This window comes from Jaminaea rosea (assembly GCF_003144245.1).
Source record: "Jaminaea rosea strain MCA 5214 unplaced genomic scaffold BDZ90scaffold_2, whole genome shotgun sequence".
Classification (NCBI taxonomy): Eukaryota; Fungi; Basidiomycota; class Exobasidiomycetes; order Microstromatales; genus Jaminaea; species Jaminaea rosea.
The window spans coordinates 1307262-1322287 of NW_020289976.1; the positions used below are offsets into that span (position 1 = coordinate 1307262).

The 15026-nt window shown below is 58.5% G+C and overlaps 7 protein-coding genes across 7 annotated transcripts; 3 read left to right on the forward strand and 4 right to left on the reverse strand.

Moving 5' to 3' along the window:
• Positions 1-48: 48 nt before the first annotated feature.
• On the forward strand, positions 49-893 carry BDZ90DRAFT_119618 (signal peptidase I). The gene is made up of 3 exons (XM_025503280.1): positions 49-451; positions 526-645; positions 721-893. Exons 1-3 carry the CDS (start codon positions 147-149, stop codon positions 833-835), a joined length of 540 nt encoding a protein of 179 aa, XP_025364410.1. The 5' UTR covers positions 49-146; the 3' UTR covers positions 836-893.
• Positions 894-1022: 129 nt separating this feature from the next.
• BDZ90DRAFT_230644 (hypothetical protein) lies at positions 1023-2035 on the forward strand. The gene is made up of 3 exons (XM_025505554.1): positions 1023-1360; positions 1440-1767; positions 1854-2035. Exons 1-3 carry the CDS (start codon positions 1058-1060, stop codon positions 1967-1969), a joined length of 747 nt encoding a protein of 248 aa, XP_025364411.1. The 5' UTR covers positions 1023-1057; the 3' UTR covers positions 1970-2035.
• A 790-nt stretch (positions 2036-2825) lies between these two features.
• Positions 2826-6185, forward strand: BDZ90DRAFT_226030 (hypothetical protein; the record flags this gene model as incomplete). Its single annotated transcript, XM_025504694.1, has 2 exons — positions 2826-3437; positions 3516-6185. The coding sequence occupies 2 exons, from the start codon at positions 2826-2828 to the stop codon at positions 6183-6185; spliced, it is 3282 nt and encodes a 1093-aa protein (XP_025364412.1).
• Positions 6186-6424: 239 nt separating this feature from the next.
• On the reverse strand, positions 6425-7879 carry BDZ90DRAFT_216871 (hypothetical protein; the record flags this gene model as incomplete). Its single annotated transcript, XM_025504291.1, has 1 exon — positions 6425-7879. The coding sequence occupies one exon, from the start codon at positions 7877-7879 to the stop codon at positions 6425-6427; it is 1455 nt and encodes a 484-aa protein (XP_025364413.1).
• A 995-nt stretch (positions 7880-8874) lies between these two features.
• BDZ90DRAFT_230646 (alpha/beta-hydrolase) lies at positions 8875-10628 on the reverse strand. The gene is made up of 3 exons (XM_025505555.1): positions 10021-10628; positions 9828-9940; positions 8875-9759 (listed from the first exon to the last, which is right to left on the reverse strand). The coding sequence occupies exons 1-3, from the start codon at positions 10335-10337 to the stop codon at positions 8948-8950; spliced, it is 1242 nt and encodes a 413-aa protein (XP_025364414.1). The 5' UTR covers positions 10338-10628; the 3' UTR covers positions 8875-8947.
• Positions 10629-10639: 11 nt separating this feature from the next.
• On the reverse strand, positions 10640-13030 carry BDZ90DRAFT_119663 (hypothetical protein). The gene is made up of 2 exons (XM_025503281.1): positions 12904-13030; positions 10640-12831 (listed from the first exon to the last, which is right to left on the reverse strand). The coding sequence occupies exon 2, from the start codon at positions 12821-12823 to the stop codon at positions 10727-10729; it is 2097 nt and encodes a 698-aa protein (XP_025364415.1). The 5' UTR covers positions 12824-12831; positions 12904-13030; the 3' UTR covers positions 10640-10726.
• Positions 13031-14101: 1071 nt separating this feature from the next.
• On the reverse strand, positions 14102-14819 carry BDZ90DRAFT_230647 (cytochrome P450; the record flags this gene model as incomplete). The annotated part of the gene is made up of 2 exons (XM_025505556.1): positions 14102-14469; positions 14548-14819. Coding segments are annotated over 2 exons (527 nt in total), but the record flags the coding sequence as incomplete, so codon positions are not given.
• Positions 14820-15026: the final 207 nt, after the last annotated feature.

Sequence of the window (15026 nt, forward strand, 5' to 3'; positions counted from 1 at the left end):
CACCCTCGTCTGCCTCGTCCGCCAATCTCGTTCCGCTTCTCCGTCTCCGCTCCGTCACGGCTGTCCGTCGTCGTGTTGGACGAGACTTCGCAGCAACCTGCCCATTCTAACCTCCTCTCATCCGAATCCCCTTCCACTTTGCGAGCATGTTCCAAAATGAGCTTGCCTGGCTTCGCCGACAGTCTGTTCGTGGACTGCTCGCCCAGTTCCTCACCGTCCTGACGGTCCTCTCGACCTCGCTGGCCCTCTACAAGGGGCTGTCATGCGTAGTCGACTCCGAATCGCCCGTCGTCGTCGTCCTCTCGGGAAGTATGGAGCCAGCCTTCTATCGCGGAGACCTGCTGCTACTGAGCATGCCGAGCGAGAAGCTGAAAGTGGGGGACATAGTCGTGTATAATACCGTCTACGGGGGCACGCCTATCGTTCATCGCATCTTGGAGACGCATGATGAGTGGGTACGGTGGGCGAGGGACATGGTGTCTGCGCGTTAGGCTGACCTCTTTTCCGACTTCTGTGCGCTCGCAGCTACGAAGGCAATGACCAGCTCATACTGACAAAGGGAGACAACAACGACTCGGACGATGTAGTGCTATATGGCGGTCCCAGCTGGCTGAGGAGAAGTCAGATCGTGGGCAAGGTGCAAGGGTACGTCGCACTCGAAAGGCAGTCTTCATACTTGCTCAAACTGATCCGTTTGTCTTTCTTACCCTCCTCGTACAGCTACGTCCCCTACGTGGGCTACATGACCATTGTCCTCAACGATTACCCAAAGCTCAAATACGCCCTGCTCGGATTGATCGGTGTCAGCGTGCTCTTCAGTGGGGAGGACTCATGACGATACGGAACGAGGCGATAGCAGTCTACAATTCATTGTGCTTTCGATTCAGTCTGCGTGCCTTCAGCTTGTCATCATCATCCGCCGTTGCTCGTATCGCTCCCTCTCAGCAGAAGGTCCGTGCGGCCACGTGGAGCTGTGCCCGCACTTCTTCTTCCGCCTTGCATCGACCCGTCGCTCATTTCGTCCTTTCCATCTCTCCACTATCATCGACTGCCCGTCATGCTGCTGAGATCACTACCCTTGGCGCTTTGCACGCTGGTATTTGCCCTCTTGCACTCGTCATCAGCCTCAGCCGCATCATTCCCAGCTCGCTACACCCTCGAGCATCGTCTTGACTCCACATCGGAATGGACAACGAGGGGTCAGGTTACGTTGCTTAATTCGACGGCAGGATCGTTCGAGCAGGTGCAGAGAGCATCAGATCTGCTAGGAGATGTCAAGCAAAGCGATGCTGAGGGCAGATACCTGATGAGGCTCGTCGGAGGAGATGGAAAGGGAAGCCAGGTGGTTGCAACGAAGAAGGTACGAAAGAGCAGCCAGGCTTGAGAGCATCATCTCCAGGGCATTAAACTGACTGCTTCCTCATCTTGGTCGCCCCCAGTGTCTCATCACCGCACTCATCCCCGGCTCATGGTCACACGACGTTCTCACCCTCGTCCTCCCTTCACACCCTTCGTCGACCCCACTGATGAGCTACAGCGTTGTGGGCCTACCACCCCTCAACCCCTCAAACGGATGCCCACGTCAGCCCATCCCGCGCAAGGGAGGCAGCCTGATCAATCGAGACACGCAGCTCAAGATCCAGGTTGAGGAGCAGGAGACGGCCGCTGAGCCTGTGCTGCGTACTCCACCTAGGCCTAGGGCTGATGGGCAGGTGGGAGGGGAGACGCCGCCCCCGCAGAAGAGCTTTATTCAAAAGTACTGGTTCTGTGAGTGCGCTACGATTTCATCGCACAAAGTCATCGTCTTTTCCACTTTGCTGACCACTCTCTTCCAACGATATTTCGCCGCGCAGACATCGTTCCCATCCTCGTTCTCCTAGCCATGCCGTCTGAGCCACCGGCGAGCGCTTCTGGTGAAGGAGGAGGAGACGCTGGGTCTGCTGGACCTGGGGCGAGGCGAATTCGATGAGGCGTCTAGGGCTGTCATAGAAGAGAGATGTGAAGAAGTTGCAATGCGCAAATGATATCGCCGAGGCCGATGTCGGTGCGGAGGTAGCTGTGTGGTAGCATCAACGGCTCATCGGCAGCGGCAAGGCGGCTTGTCTCCTTGGCCCGAAGCCAAGTGCGACGCGTTCTCTCTCGGATGATCTGATCCAACACTCAAAGTTGAAGGGCAGCGCGGACGAGGCCGAGGCTGAGGCTGGGTGGCTGGCTGGCTAAGCCTTGCCCTCGGCCCAGCCAGCCACTGACCAAATCTAAGCTCCTGTCTCTTCCCACATCCATCCCTCTTGCCCTCGAACCCACTCACGTCTTCGCTTTCCTTGTGCAGCGCAGGACCAATCACCCATTCACCTTGCACCTTGCACCTTGAACGTACAGTGCTTTGCAGCGCTGAGCAGCGTCGTTTCATTAGTAGCGCTCGCACCTTGCTCGCTGCCCGCCTGCTTTGTTGGACTCGCGCGTCGCCTGACGCACGCACACACAGACACACAGAGGCCCGTCCACCTCGCGAATTAAGCAGCTTCGCAGCATTGCAGCATCACCATCAGCAGCAGCGAGCAGCAGCCGGCAGTCAGCAGTCATAGGGGTGACCGGCATCAATCAAGATGGACGATCCTCTTCTCTCTCCATCTCGTAAAGGATCAGCTCGTTCGAGCGGGGGGCAACATCGATCCCCTTCTCCTTCTCCCTTGTCCACTCGTCAGCACTCCACTTCGGCATCGCCACTCATTGACGTCGACGAGCGTCGACCTTCTTCCTCATCGCAGGACAACAATCAGCCACTCTCCGTCTCTTGGGCTCCAGATCCCTCCCCGCTTGCACGCATGACGGCCGGTAGCGGCACCAATTCGAGTGGCGGCGCCGGTGGTGGTGGTGGTGGTGGACACTCGGAGAGACCGTCAGAGGAAGGCGGCCTCTCAGTCGATACAAGCAGCACCACTGGCGGCGGAGGTGGCTCCTCTCCATCAGCGACGGCTCCTCGTCGTGGCTCCAAACGCCCTCCACCTTCCATCGCGGCCTCGAGCCAGCTCGACCCACGAAGCAGCATGTCGTTCAAGAAGCGCAGTAACAGCTCTACGAACCCCAACTCCCGCGGGGCATCCTTCTCTGTTGCTTCACGAGGAGGAGGGACAGCTGGACGATCGTTCAGTGGCTTCCTCTTTGGTGGTGGCGGCGGAGGTGGCGGGGGAAGTCGACGTCCCTCTACATCGAACGACCCGAACGCGCAGCAGCGCCGGTCATTAGCCGTACCCGGAGTGGAAAGATGGCGTAACATGCGACGGGCCCAGACTCTGTCTGTTCACCCGCCCATTGCAGGTGACCCGGAGGATCCTTCATCCTGGTCATTCCCGGAGCCTAAGCCTCAGATCCCCTCGCTGCTGCCCAACCAGAATGCGAACCCGGACGCAACGCCCCTGCCGCTGTTGCCTTTCACGGTAAGCCCAGCGTCGCAGCATGTCCTCCTCGTATGAGCTCCTCGCTGACCTCTCGCCTCCCCTTCGTCGCCGCAACAGGTCCTTTGCCTAGTCTGCTTTGGCGAATTCTCCTCATCAGGAGTAGCCGGCCCCTTCCTCTTCTTCATGATCGACTCCTTCAATGTCGGCGGCGAATCACAAGTAGGATTCTGGGCAGGCATCACAGCCTCCGTCTTCTTCTTTGCGCAATTCCTCACCTCACTCCTTTGGTCAAGCATCGCAGATCGATACGGGCGACGAGCCGTCCTGCTAGCGAGTCTGTGCGGAAATGCGCTCACCTTGGCCATCTTCGGAGCGAGCACGAATCTGAAGATGGCCCTTACGGTGAGAATGGCGCAGGGATTGTTCAATGGAGCAGTCGGTGTAGCCAAGGGAGCAATCAGGGACTTGACGGACCCCACGAACGAGGGGCGCGCCTATGCCATCCTTGGCTTCGCATGGGGTTTTGGTGGTATCGCGGGTCCTATCCTTGGTGGGATACTGGAGCATCCGGCGGAGAAGTTTCCGGGCGTCTTTGGAGGCATCAAGTTGTTCGAGACGTACCCATACCTGCTACCTTGTTTGGCCGGAGCGAGCTTCACGACTCTGGGAGCTATCCTGTCCCTGTTCATCGGGCCGGACGGTGGGCCCAGGCAGGGGCAGATTAGGCTCCAGGAGGGGGAAGGGGAGGTGGCGCAGACTACGAGCAATGCGAACGCCGCCGGACGCAGTGGTCTGGCCGCCGTAGCCGCCAGCGCCGGACAGAGGATTAGCGGTCTCTTCGGCAACGACGACGATTCCAACCAGGGCCATACGGCACAAGCTTCGCAGATCAGCCTGGGGCGCACCTCCTCCGCCATTCACGCGCCGGATGGGCTGCCCCGCACATTTACCCAGCAGGTCGACGAGGAGACTGGCGGGCCACCTTCACCCCTCGATAGCGATGATGAGGGGACCATCGTTACAAGGCGATCTGGCCGTACGCACGGTGGAGGGCGTGGACGATCTGACTGGGACTCAAGGCTTGGGTTAGGCTTCTCCTCTAGTGGAGCTGCGCCTTCTGCTTCTGGTTTCTCGCGCACAGAGGAGCGAAGGAGAGGAGTTTTGGGAGGAGGCAGTGCATATGGTTACGACTCGAATCGTTTCAGCACCATCAGCGCCGGAGGCGAAGGTTTGCGCTCGAGGAACAATCGCATTTCTGCAATCCAGCAGCAGGAGTTCGGCAGCCAGCCTCGTCGCGGGAGCAATGCGACTGGGGTGAATCGCTACTCGTATACTCCGTCCGCTATGGGCTCTGCGTACAACTACGCACCCGACTTCGAGGCCGTGGGCGAGGATCCGAATCTGGCGCCTGCGCCTAGAAAGCTCAACTTTGCGCAACGCTTCTTGCTCGCCAACGATGATGCTGTGCTGAGCATCACGGATCTTTGGGTCGCTGCGGCGATCAATGGTGACGAAGCTAGCTACGCGGCCGTGGAGGAGGACGATCTAGATGAAGGGGACGAGAGGGACGGAGAAGGAGATGGCGATGGCGAGGGCGAGGGTGACAGCCAGGCGATTGACTCGAGCTTCGACATCGACTCGACAGACGAGCTCGATGAGGACGACGAGGTCGGGGCAGGAAGGGAGCGACTCGATTCGATGGACAATTCGCGACTACGCCCCTACCTCCCACCCCTCAACATCGCCCAACGGCGTGGATCTCGCGGCACTCGCATGGGATCTATGCGACTTCCGAGCTTCAATGCCGCCCGCGTGCCATCCCTCTACAACAATACGGGCATCGACCTTCCCTCACCATGGAGCGAAGGCCCCACGCCGACTGAGGAGAATCCTTCCGGCTCGACCTTTGCAACCAGCAACATCAATGCTCCAGCGGCCGGTCAGTCAAGGTATGACCCTACCCTCGCCGGCATTCCGGAGTCAGCCTCAGCCCGCAACACTCTCGGCAAGGCAGCAGGCAGCGAAGAGCAACAACGCCTTCTTGCCGCGCAGAGCAGCAGCAGTAACTACGCCGCGACGGACGCGACGGCGAAAAAGTCATCCGCCTCTGGCCCCTCCGCACCTCCGAGCCTCTGGTCCCTCCTTCCCATGACGATCATCGCGCACTACGGCCTCCTCGCCTTCCACAGTGCCACCTTCGACCAGGTCTTCATGGCTTTCCTCGTCACGCCCTTCCCCTCCGGCGGCCTCGGTCTGACGGCAGCGCACTACGCCGAGCTTATCTCCGCAATGGCCTTCTGTCAGATTGGCTTTCAGTTCTACTTCTACCCGAAGATCGGCCCGCCTCAGGGAAAGTGGAGCCACCTGGCTATGATGCGTCTAGGCACGGCCTTGTACTTGCCGACGTACATCCTCTTCCCGCTCTTGAGGCGTTTCCTCCACCCGCAGACGGATGCCGCAGTCATGACTTTCATGATCATCTTTGCCTCGATGCGCTGGCTTGCCAACATCTGCGCATTTACCGCCGTCTCTATCCTGATGAACGCGCTCACGCCGCCCAATCTCGTTCCGTTGGCCAATGGTCTGGCGCAGACGACGAGTAGTGCGGCTAGGTTCGTCGGGCCCATCGTGGGCGGTATTGTCTGGGCAAAGGGGATCCAGCCTGGATTCGAGGATAGGGCATGGCCGTGGAGCTACCAGCTGGGTTTCGTGTTCGTGGGCCTTGCTGGATTTACCGGCTTCTTACATGCAACACTGGTTCTCAAAGGAGCGAGCGCTAACGCGTAGCCGCACGGCTGTTTCGCTGAGTTCCCATAGTCAGGAGACGGTCAGTCAATCAATCAATGCGCGAGCTTCAGACAATAGCAACGATCGAAACGGGAGCGTGACGGTGGTTTTGCATCAAATTGTCGTCGCGTAGCGTATCCAAATGTTCGTTGAGTGGTACACATAAGTCAATGAGAAGTGGAAGACGCATTCACAGCCGCTACGGTATCGCGAGCCCGCAGGCTCTACTTTTGATCCCGCTATACCTTCTCACGGCGCTCATCCTCAGTCGCCACCGTCTCTCCCGTCTCGCTGCCGCCGCCACGCAACGCCTCCGGCACCACACCGGTACGCGCGAGCCCCTGCTCCGTAGCAGCCTGGACCTCGAGCTCCCTGCCGGGCGCCGTCTTCTCAGAGAGCGGGTCGGTGTGCTCGGTGACGCGGAGTGCGATGACGGGCACGGCTAGCAAGAGCCCAACGGCGCACAGAGCCCACGACACGCCCAAGATAACCATGAATGGCTGCTCCGCATGATCGAGGCCGAAGGCCGTGGCTGCACCCGCCGACTGGAGCGATTTGTACAGTCCAGCCATGATGGCGAGCTTGGACAAATCATCGGAGAGGGCTCCGATGAGCCAGTATGTAAAGCATTGGAAAATCGAGTCCATGATCCCGCTAAACAGGTAGAGGAAGCAGAGACCCACGTATGCCGACGACTGCATCACGTCGATGCGCTCGATGACTTCGTTGCGAGAGAACTTGAGCTGCTCGGCGTAGCTGCCACCCCATACTGCAAAGACGATGGCCAACGTGATGAACCAACCGATCCAGGCTCGCATCTTCCTTGCTAGGCTCCTACGGTCGACGACGAGCGTGAGCATGACCGAACCAACGATTTGCGCCAGCCAGTAGAGGAGCGAGTTGAGCGCTCGGGTCCTGAGGGTGAAGAGGCGGGCATTGTAGACATTGAACTGCCAGGTGTAGAAAAAATTGGTGGCAAAGAAAGCAGGGAACAGGAGCAGGATCCAAGTGTCCGTACGCAGTAGTCTGTACAGGCCGACGAGCTCGAAGCGCCAAGTGGTGCTCTTGGGCACGACGACGGACGAACCGTCGGCGCGCACGATTGTGGCTGGGTTCTTGAGCAGGGCAGAAATGAGACCGCCAATGAAGGTGATGGCCACGAAAGCAGCGTAGGTGCCGTTGCCGAGCGAGGAGCCCTCGGGACTATTCCAGCTCAGGCCCATGGCTACTGCAGCGCCGATCACGGCTCCGAGGTTGAAGATGGTCCAGAAGATGGCGATGGCCCGTCCTTTGGTCGCCTCCGTAGGGTAGCTCAGCATGACAGCGCCCTGTGCCGACCAGAAGAGCGAAGCGCAGACACCGAGCAGTGCGCCGGCAAAGACGATGAATCCGCCATTCTGGTTGAAGTTGTAGGACAGGAAAGCCGCGATGTAGACGACATAGCCCAAAGATCCGAGCCAGAGTGTAAGCCTTGTACCGAGCTTGTTATGAATCGACCCAGCAAAGAAGGACACGACGGCAAAGGTCGAGTAGAGGGCGATGTTGGCCTTGTCTGCTGGCTGCGGGTCGACTTGACCACCTCCGCCCATACCACTGAGGGCGTTGAACATGCCAGGGCAGCAGAAGGCGGTCAGACCGATGATGGAGACTTGCGTGTAGGGATTGGCATAGTAGCGGGCGAGACGACGGCCCATCAGACGCTCGAGGCGCGATGGTGCGAACTCGGCGAGGCGGGCTGAGGCTAGGTCATGGACGGCTGGTGATGGAGATGAGGAGGAGGAGCTGTCCGAGGTGGGCGCGCGCTTCTCCTCGTCGAGAGGAGTGTGTGGGCTGGCCATATCGCAGAAGATGAGGAAGGAAATGGAGCGACGAAGAAAGGGCAGGAGAAGCTATGCTCGACTTCGCATTCGTGGTATAGATACGAGACCAAGGTGTTGATTTCGAATGACCCGGTCTTGAAGCTGGTGACTAGTCTTCGTCTGTGGCGAGTGGTCTGACCCGCTCGCCGATTTGTTTGATTGATCCTGTCGATTCAGTCGGTGGGAAAGAAAGCGGCAAGGGTGTGGTGAAGTAGGAGAAAAGGGCTGTGTGACCTCGTCTGCGATGGTCTCGTGTCAATTAGCCTTGGACAAGCGAGACTGAGTGGGCGGAGCAGATTGTCAAACCCACTGCCTCACAGTAGCGGCGAGCCTACCTGCGAGTGGGCGAAAGGTGGGTCTACTCGGCGGTGGCCCCTGGTTCTGCCCCCCGGCCTGCTCTGCTCTTCACTCACTTTAATCACCCTTTGCCGACCCGGACCTTGCGCCGGCAAAGGCTCACACGCCCAAAAGCAGGCTCAGGCTGGCCTCCTGAACGCTCCGCTGCCTGTAACCTGCTCTAGCCGTCTTCTCTGCATCTGCCCGCCCACTCAGAACTGTCTTTCCCCGCAAGCGCAGCGCAGCGCCCAGCAGCTTAGACTTGCCTCCAGCCGCTGTCGCTCAAGCTCTTCCGCCTTGCCAGATTTTGGTTTGGCGTGGTGAGAAAGTGGGGTCTGGGCGACATCAAATTCCCTCATTAAGAGCTCACTTTACAGCCGCAGTCCCAGACTCTTGGCACGAGTTTCCCACCAGCATCGGTCATCGTGGTCCGGCGCAATGGTGAATCAACAAGACGATTGCAATTGCGAGTGGTTTGCGATAAAAGCGAGCACCGAGCAAATGCGAGCAATTCTACGAGCACAACAAGATAAGAGACGGCGAAAAAGGCGGGCGGGTGGGATCCGTTCAGGCAGCTGTGACCCCCAGCTTCGCTCTCACCCACATGTCGACCTTCCTGACATCGTCGTCCTGTCCAAAGACCCACTCCCCGCAATCGAAGCCATGCTCTTTGCCCTCGACGATGAGTAGCTCGCTCTCCTCACCGCGCGCCTTCATGACGGCGTGGAACCCTTCGCTGACCGAGGGCGGAACAAGAACGTCTGCTGAGCCGTGCACGCTCATCGTCGGTGGCAGACGACCAGTCGAGGCTGGGTCAGCAGCCCCTTGCAGTCTCTTGGTGATATTGAGGTAGACGTCTGACTCTTCCAAAGTCTGCCCTGCATCGGCATCGCGAAGCATCTCAACGAAGTTGCCCGTACGGAAGCCCCACGGCAGCAGAAGGCTGCGAGCGATGTCTTCTGGCTTCATGCGCACGCCGGCTTGAAGATCGCCGTAGAGGGATTTCGACAGACCATTCGCCGCCCAGAAGGCTTCCCACTTCTCGGGGTGGTCGATTTTCTCCTTTGCCAGCAGCTGGTCGAGGACGCCAAGGCGCACCTCGGACGGCTGCAGGAGACCAGACTTGAGCGAGGCGCCTGCAGGCCATTCGCTGACATTGTCACTTGCTCCCTCTGGCTTATTGTAGAGGTTGTGGATGAGCTGGTTAAGAGGTGGGAAGCCGCCGGGCATGTCGAGGAGCGGGTGAGGGAGGACCGACTGCGGGATCGGCTGGCCGTACCTGGAGACGTCTACGCCTACAGCGCCGTAGATGTTGAGAAACGCAGCAGGCTGGGCAGCCGGATCCGTGGTGAGGAGCATCTGTACGGCGTAATGAGAGCCTGGCAAGAAGGGGAGGCGTGTCAGCAAGGGCAGCGTAAAATTAGACCTCGCACGTTGGTCAACTCACCAGCGCTGGCTCCAACGATGAGCGTCTTGGACGCTTCGAAGCTTTGACCGAGCCCACCCTTGAAGACGTACTGCCAAGCCTCCTCGACATCCTCGACCCCATTGCGAATGCCGCTGAAGGCAGCGCACCCAGTGGGAGAACCTGCGTGTCAGCCCTGAAACGCGCGCATATCTCGCTGCTCGCCCGCACTCACACTTCTGGGCAGAGACGATAGTTGACGCTGACTAGGGCCGCTCCCATGTTCTGGGCAAGAGCGATGAGATGCGCAGGGATGAGGTAGGCATCTCCAACTACAAAACCTCCGCCGTGGATATAGAAGATGAGGGGCTTATTCGAAGAGGAAGATGCAGGAGTGGCTGCGTCGAGGTACAAGAGCGTAAGGTCGGGATGCTTGGAGGAGAAGTGGACTGTCTTGACCTGTGTCGAAGGGGCTACGTCGATGCTAGCGTGTCCGTTGCCATTCGCGGCGTGTCCATTTCCGTTCAACGAGTGTCCATTGATGGTCGTCATTTCGATAGCTGGATGTTCGTGAGACAAGGGCAGAGAGATGGTGAGCAGCTTGAGAGGTAAGCAGGAGCGATCAAGTCGTGTCCGCCAGCACGGCGCCGCTCTTATGGTAAAGTCGTCGAAAGCGCTTCGCGATGTCCGTGCGCCCCCTCAGTAGAAGTGTCCTCGGACGCTGCATGACCGGGAGTCTTGCTCCGGTTGCCGAGCCGGATGCACGCACCAAGACGAAGCAGGCTGTGCCAATTATTCGGTTTGCTGACAGGACTGGGGCTTCAGTGAGAAAATACGATGGGGGAGAAGCAAGGCAAGGGGCAACAACGCTTCGATGCAGACTAGCGCCATTTGGGACTGAACAGGGGGTATCGATTTGTTGGCAATCTAGAGTTGCATCGTCAAGGGACAACAGCTTCTACGTGAGGCGCATCTACAACCGCCATCACGCCTTTCTCGGCCGCCACAGCATCCTCTACAACGATAAGAATGGAATCCGCTTCGTCTGCCAGGAAGCCCGGATTCTCAGAGAAGCGCTCATCCAGCCAAAAGGGACGAGCGTCGCCCGTCAGCTTCTCCAGCTCCGGGATCGTCGGGATGCGGCGCCGATTGGGATAGTAGGTAAAGAAGGTACGAAGCAAGCCCGCTACGGAGCACACGTTGTACATGATCTTGTAGATGGGCAAAGTCAAGCAGGCCATCAAGTCGTTGCGCAGATCCACCCTGCCCGCTGAGCGGCTCTTCCAATATCGCAGGATGAGCGAGGGCAGGATAGGCAGAACGAGCAAGGGACCAGAGACGAGCCAGAAGGGGTAGGGGTCGAAGGAGAAGATGATGATGGCGGGCAAGCGCAGCCAGTCCATGACGTTGACAAAGAGGGCGTAGAAGAGGATGAACTTATGCGTCAGGACGGTCCAGAATCGTTGCTTGGTGTTCCAGCGAAGCATGTTGCGAAACCACGTCCAGTAGAGAGTATGGCGAGACATCTCCCAACTCCTAACACGCTGCGTCCAGTAGTTGGGCAAGGGGAGACCAGCAAAGGACAGTGGGACGACAGTCTCAATGGGCGACTGATGCTCGATGCTGAGCGTGACATCGAGCTCCATACAAGCGAGACCCTTCTTGAGGTCGTCGGCGTAGAAGACGAGATCGACGCGGCGCAGCACCTTGAGGAAAGTTTCTCGCTCCCAGAAGCTACCAGCTCCATGCGGGAAGCATACGCCGCCATGAGCTCGCTCTGCAGCCTTGAGCAAGCCCGTAAATTTGTACTCGATCTCCTGCCACTGGACAAAGATGCTCTTGGACCCGTCTGGCTGGTCAGGCACAGCTACGATGGGGAAGCATACGCCCTTGGTCTTATCGTCGATAAGATGGGCAGGCGCGGAGAAGTTGGCAGGAAGAATGACGTCGTCGTCGATTGTGGCAATGTACTTAAAGCGATGAGCTGCCGATGCACCGACGTACTCGGCGATGTTCTTGTTACCGTAGCAGGACCAAATGTAGTTGATCTCTGGGTGGATGGCATGAACCAGCGCTTGGAAGATACGGTTGGGTGGTACGGCAGACCTGCCATTCTCGACGACGAAGATGTTCTGAGGGGGGAAGAGGCGCAGCGCCGAAGCAAGAACGAGTTCCGTCGTCTCAAGCTCGGAGTCGTGGCAGGGAATGATCAAAGCTGTGTCGCGCGTGTTGGAGTCGACAAGGGCGGGCGCTCCGATTGTAGCCAAGTCGCGACCCTGCTGCAATTCCTTGCTCGCCATTTGCAGCTCATAGACCTCCTTGTCCTCCCAGTCTGGCCGACAGCTCTGCGCCAAAAGTGGCCTGACTGGCGCAATGGAAGAGTAGTAGACGGCAGTGACCGGATCGAGGCAAATGAGAACCACCATAAGAGGCCATACGGTGCCCTTGAGAACGTGGAAGACACCATCGCCCCAATGGTAGATTTGAGCCGTCGTCACCATGACGACAATGATGGACAGATATACGATCATGTAGGCTGCCTTCTGCAGACTCAAGGGCCAAAAATACGAGCGAATGTTGAACACACCGAGGATGAAGAGCGGATTGAAGTGGGTGGCGAGGACCTCGAAGCACCACGAGATTATGGGGATGCGATGCCACCATCGCGGAGCGGCGGGAGGAGGAGGAGAGGGGGGAGGATGATGACCTAGCTCTTCAGCGATAGACGGGCTGTGGGCCTTCTCGTCCACCTTCTTGTCTGAGCTGTGTCGAAGGGCAAAATTTGGCCGGGTAGGTGAAATAGGCTCGTCTACCTGTAAAGGGGCATTGAGTAGAGTAGGGGACGTCTCGTTGCTGTCGAACTCTTTGCTAGGCGGGAAATTCCACCCAGCAAAGGGCGATGGAACTCGAGCGTCGTCCTTGTTTCCCCTCGTTGAAGCGACCCTCGGCGGCACTACGGGAAGAACGGGCACGAAGCCCATCGCACTCTTCGTCGGCGAGCTTTGAGGCGACTCTACTGCATTCTGCGCAGCCAGCATCGGATCATCTGGGTATGCGAGAGATGGGCATGTATGTCAGCGAACGACTTCAAAGGTTATTTTGAGACGGCCAAGCTCACAGACTCTCTTCGGCCTTTGGTCGCACCTTTCTCTATGACCGGACTCAAGGGAAGGTTTGGCTCTGGCTCCTCTTCGATGGCTTCCGGGGAAGACATGGGCGCACCCGACACGGGTTGGTCCATCGACGTCCGCTTGGAAGAGAAAGAGCCTCGTGGCAGTGATGGGCAGCGCAGCTGAGAGCTGGGCGACAGTCGACCGGGTACTGTACTTGCGTTCAAGTCTGGGTCGGTGACTTGGGCCAGGGGCGAGAGAGCTGAAGCAATGGTGCCGGAGCGAGGGCGACTGTGTAGACCTGTGGCACTCGAGTCGATGGACGATGACGTGCCGGAGCGGCCTCTGACCCCAAGGAAGAATGGACTTGAATTGGAAAAGGAGGCCGTGGAGTTCCTTTTCGGCTCAAGCCTTGCGCCTGACCATGATGAAGGGTCCAAGGCCGGTGTCAATCTTGAGGTAGTGGTTGCTGATCGACCTCTGCCTGTGACCTTGGCCGGCTCTGTCGTCTCATTGAGGGTAGGGGATCGAGGTATCTCGCTGGCCCTTCTGATGAAGGCAGTATCGGACGGTCTCCTAGCCACAGGCAGCGAGGGGTCGCTGCTGTTGAGAGAGCCGCTGAACGACCCTTGCCTCTTCTGCACGTACTTGTCGACGGTGTGACCATACGTCTGCAGCGAAGAGCGTCGCGGCTTGTCGCGTAGCGTGTAGCTTGGATCGTAGTCCATTGTTCTCGACGAGGCTGACTTGGCTTGGGAAGCTCTGTACTGACCGATCTCCCCGTCAACTACTTATGCGAATGGACGAGGAGGCCGCCTTACGATGAGATGGTGGGCAGGTTAGCGAATGCAGCCAGTCGTTTGGTGATCAGTAAAACTGGTGCAGCCATCATTCCGTCACGATGCGCCAAGTGTCGACCAAGTGTTGCTATCGGCGAACGCCCTTCGTGTCATTTCTTCGAGGTCCTCAACCTTCGGACGACATATGTGCTTTTGTCAACATCTCCTATCGGCCCGCCTCCGGCTTGACAAATTCAAGTGGCGTCACTGTGGCAAGCAGCGCATCTCCATCCACGCTATTGTTGGCCTTAGCGTCTTCTCGATGCGGACTCTCTGCGTTGGTCGAGTCGAGAAGGAGGCGCGGAGATGAAGGTGCGGAGATGAGATGCGCGAACATCGACGTCGCGCGCGTGTTGTGGCACGGATGAACAGCCGAATTTAGAGCCCGATCGACTTCTTTGACGTGGGAACCAATCCAGACACCGCTTTGGATTGACCATCGAGAGAACGCATTCTATTGACACTTGACGGCCGATCACGCTACTGCAAGCTGCTCGAGCAATGCCTGTCTATCTCTCCCACTTCGCAGCGTGAAAGAGATGGGAGGCGGGCGCATCGTCCGGACCTGGCAGTCGCGGGCTGGATTCAGGGCCTCGAAGAACGACTGGCGCTCGAGGATTGTCGGGTCCTCAAAGGAGATATCGAAGCACCACAGCAAGCGCGAGGCTGTCACGGCGATCACTTTTTCGGCCAAGTCTGCTCCTGGACAAGCACGCTTGCCAAAGCCGAACCCCGCTGCGTGCGAGAAAATGAGGGTGAGAGTCAGCCTTCAAGGATATCCCGGGCCATTGCGCGGTGCGTGCCTGCGCTCACCTTGGGCCGTCAATGGGCCGATGTGGGTCCCCTTGCCATTCAGTCCTTTGCCATCTGCCCCGATCGATTCGAAGTAGCGACTCGGCCGAAACTCTTCCGCATCGATGCCGTACATTCGCTGGTCCTTGTTGATGAGGGCATTCATCGGGAGCAGCCACGTCCCCGCCTCGATTCTCCGCCCCTGGAAGATGATGTCGCGTGTCGTCTCCCGAATGATGCCGATTGGAATGGCCGGCGCGAGACGAAGACATTCTCTGATCAATGCTATCATCTGAGGGCTGCACGTAGCCGCAGACTCTGTCGGCATGTCCTCGCTGTTGTTGGCCTCGTCGATGATGCGCTGCAGGTCTTGTTGAAGGTGCGGGTGGTAAGCCAATGCACAAATGACGCTCTTGAGCGATGAGCTCGTTGTGTCCATCGAGGCCAGAGCGATTCCGCAAGCGGCTCGCTGCGCAACTTCCAGCTCGACCTTGTCGTTG

Bases quoted from the DNA above. Each gene is read 5' to 3' on its own strand.
- BDZ90DRAFT_230644 (XM_025505554.1), top strand. From the start codon at position 1,058: ATGCTGCTGAGATCACTACCCTTGGCGCTTTGCACGCTGGTATTTGCC. The intron at 1,361-1,439 runs GTACGAAAGAGC...GGTCGCCCCCAG, and splicing joins AGGTGGTTGCAACGAAGAAG to TGTCTCATCACCGCACTCAT. The intron at 1,768-1,853 runs GTGAGTGCGCTA...TTCGCCGCGCAG, and splicing joins TATTCAAAAGTACTGGTTCT to ACATCGTTCCCATCCTCGTT.
- BDZ90DRAFT_119663 (XM_025503281.1), bottom strand. From the start codon at position 12,823: ATGCTGGCTGCGCAGAATGCAGTAGAGTCGCCTCAAAGCTCGCCGACG.
- BDZ90DRAFT_119618 (XM_025503280.1), top strand. From the start codon at position 147: ATGTTCCAAAATGAGCTTGCCTGGCTTCGCCGACAGTCTGTTCGTGGA. The intron at 452-525 runs GTGGGTACGGTG...GTGCGCTCGCAG, and splicing joins ATCTTGGAGACGCATGATGA to CTACGAAGGCAATGACCAGC. The intron at 646-720 runs GTACGTCGCACT...CTCCTCGTACAG, and splicing joins ATCGTGGGCAAGGTGCAAGG to CTACGTCCCCTACGTGGGCT.
- BDZ90DRAFT_230646 (XM_025505555.1), bottom strand. From the start codon at position 10,337: ATGACGACCATCAATGGACACTCGTTGAACGGAAATGGACACGCCGCG. The intron at 9,941-10,020 runs GTGAGTGCGGGC...CGCTGCCTTCAG, and splicing joins TATCGTCTCTGCCCAGAAGT to CGGCATTCGCAATGGGGTCG. The intron at 9,760-9,827 runs GTGAGTTGACCA...CCTTCTTGCCAG, and splicing joins CATCGTTGGAGCCAGCGCTG to GCTCTCATTACGCCGTACAG.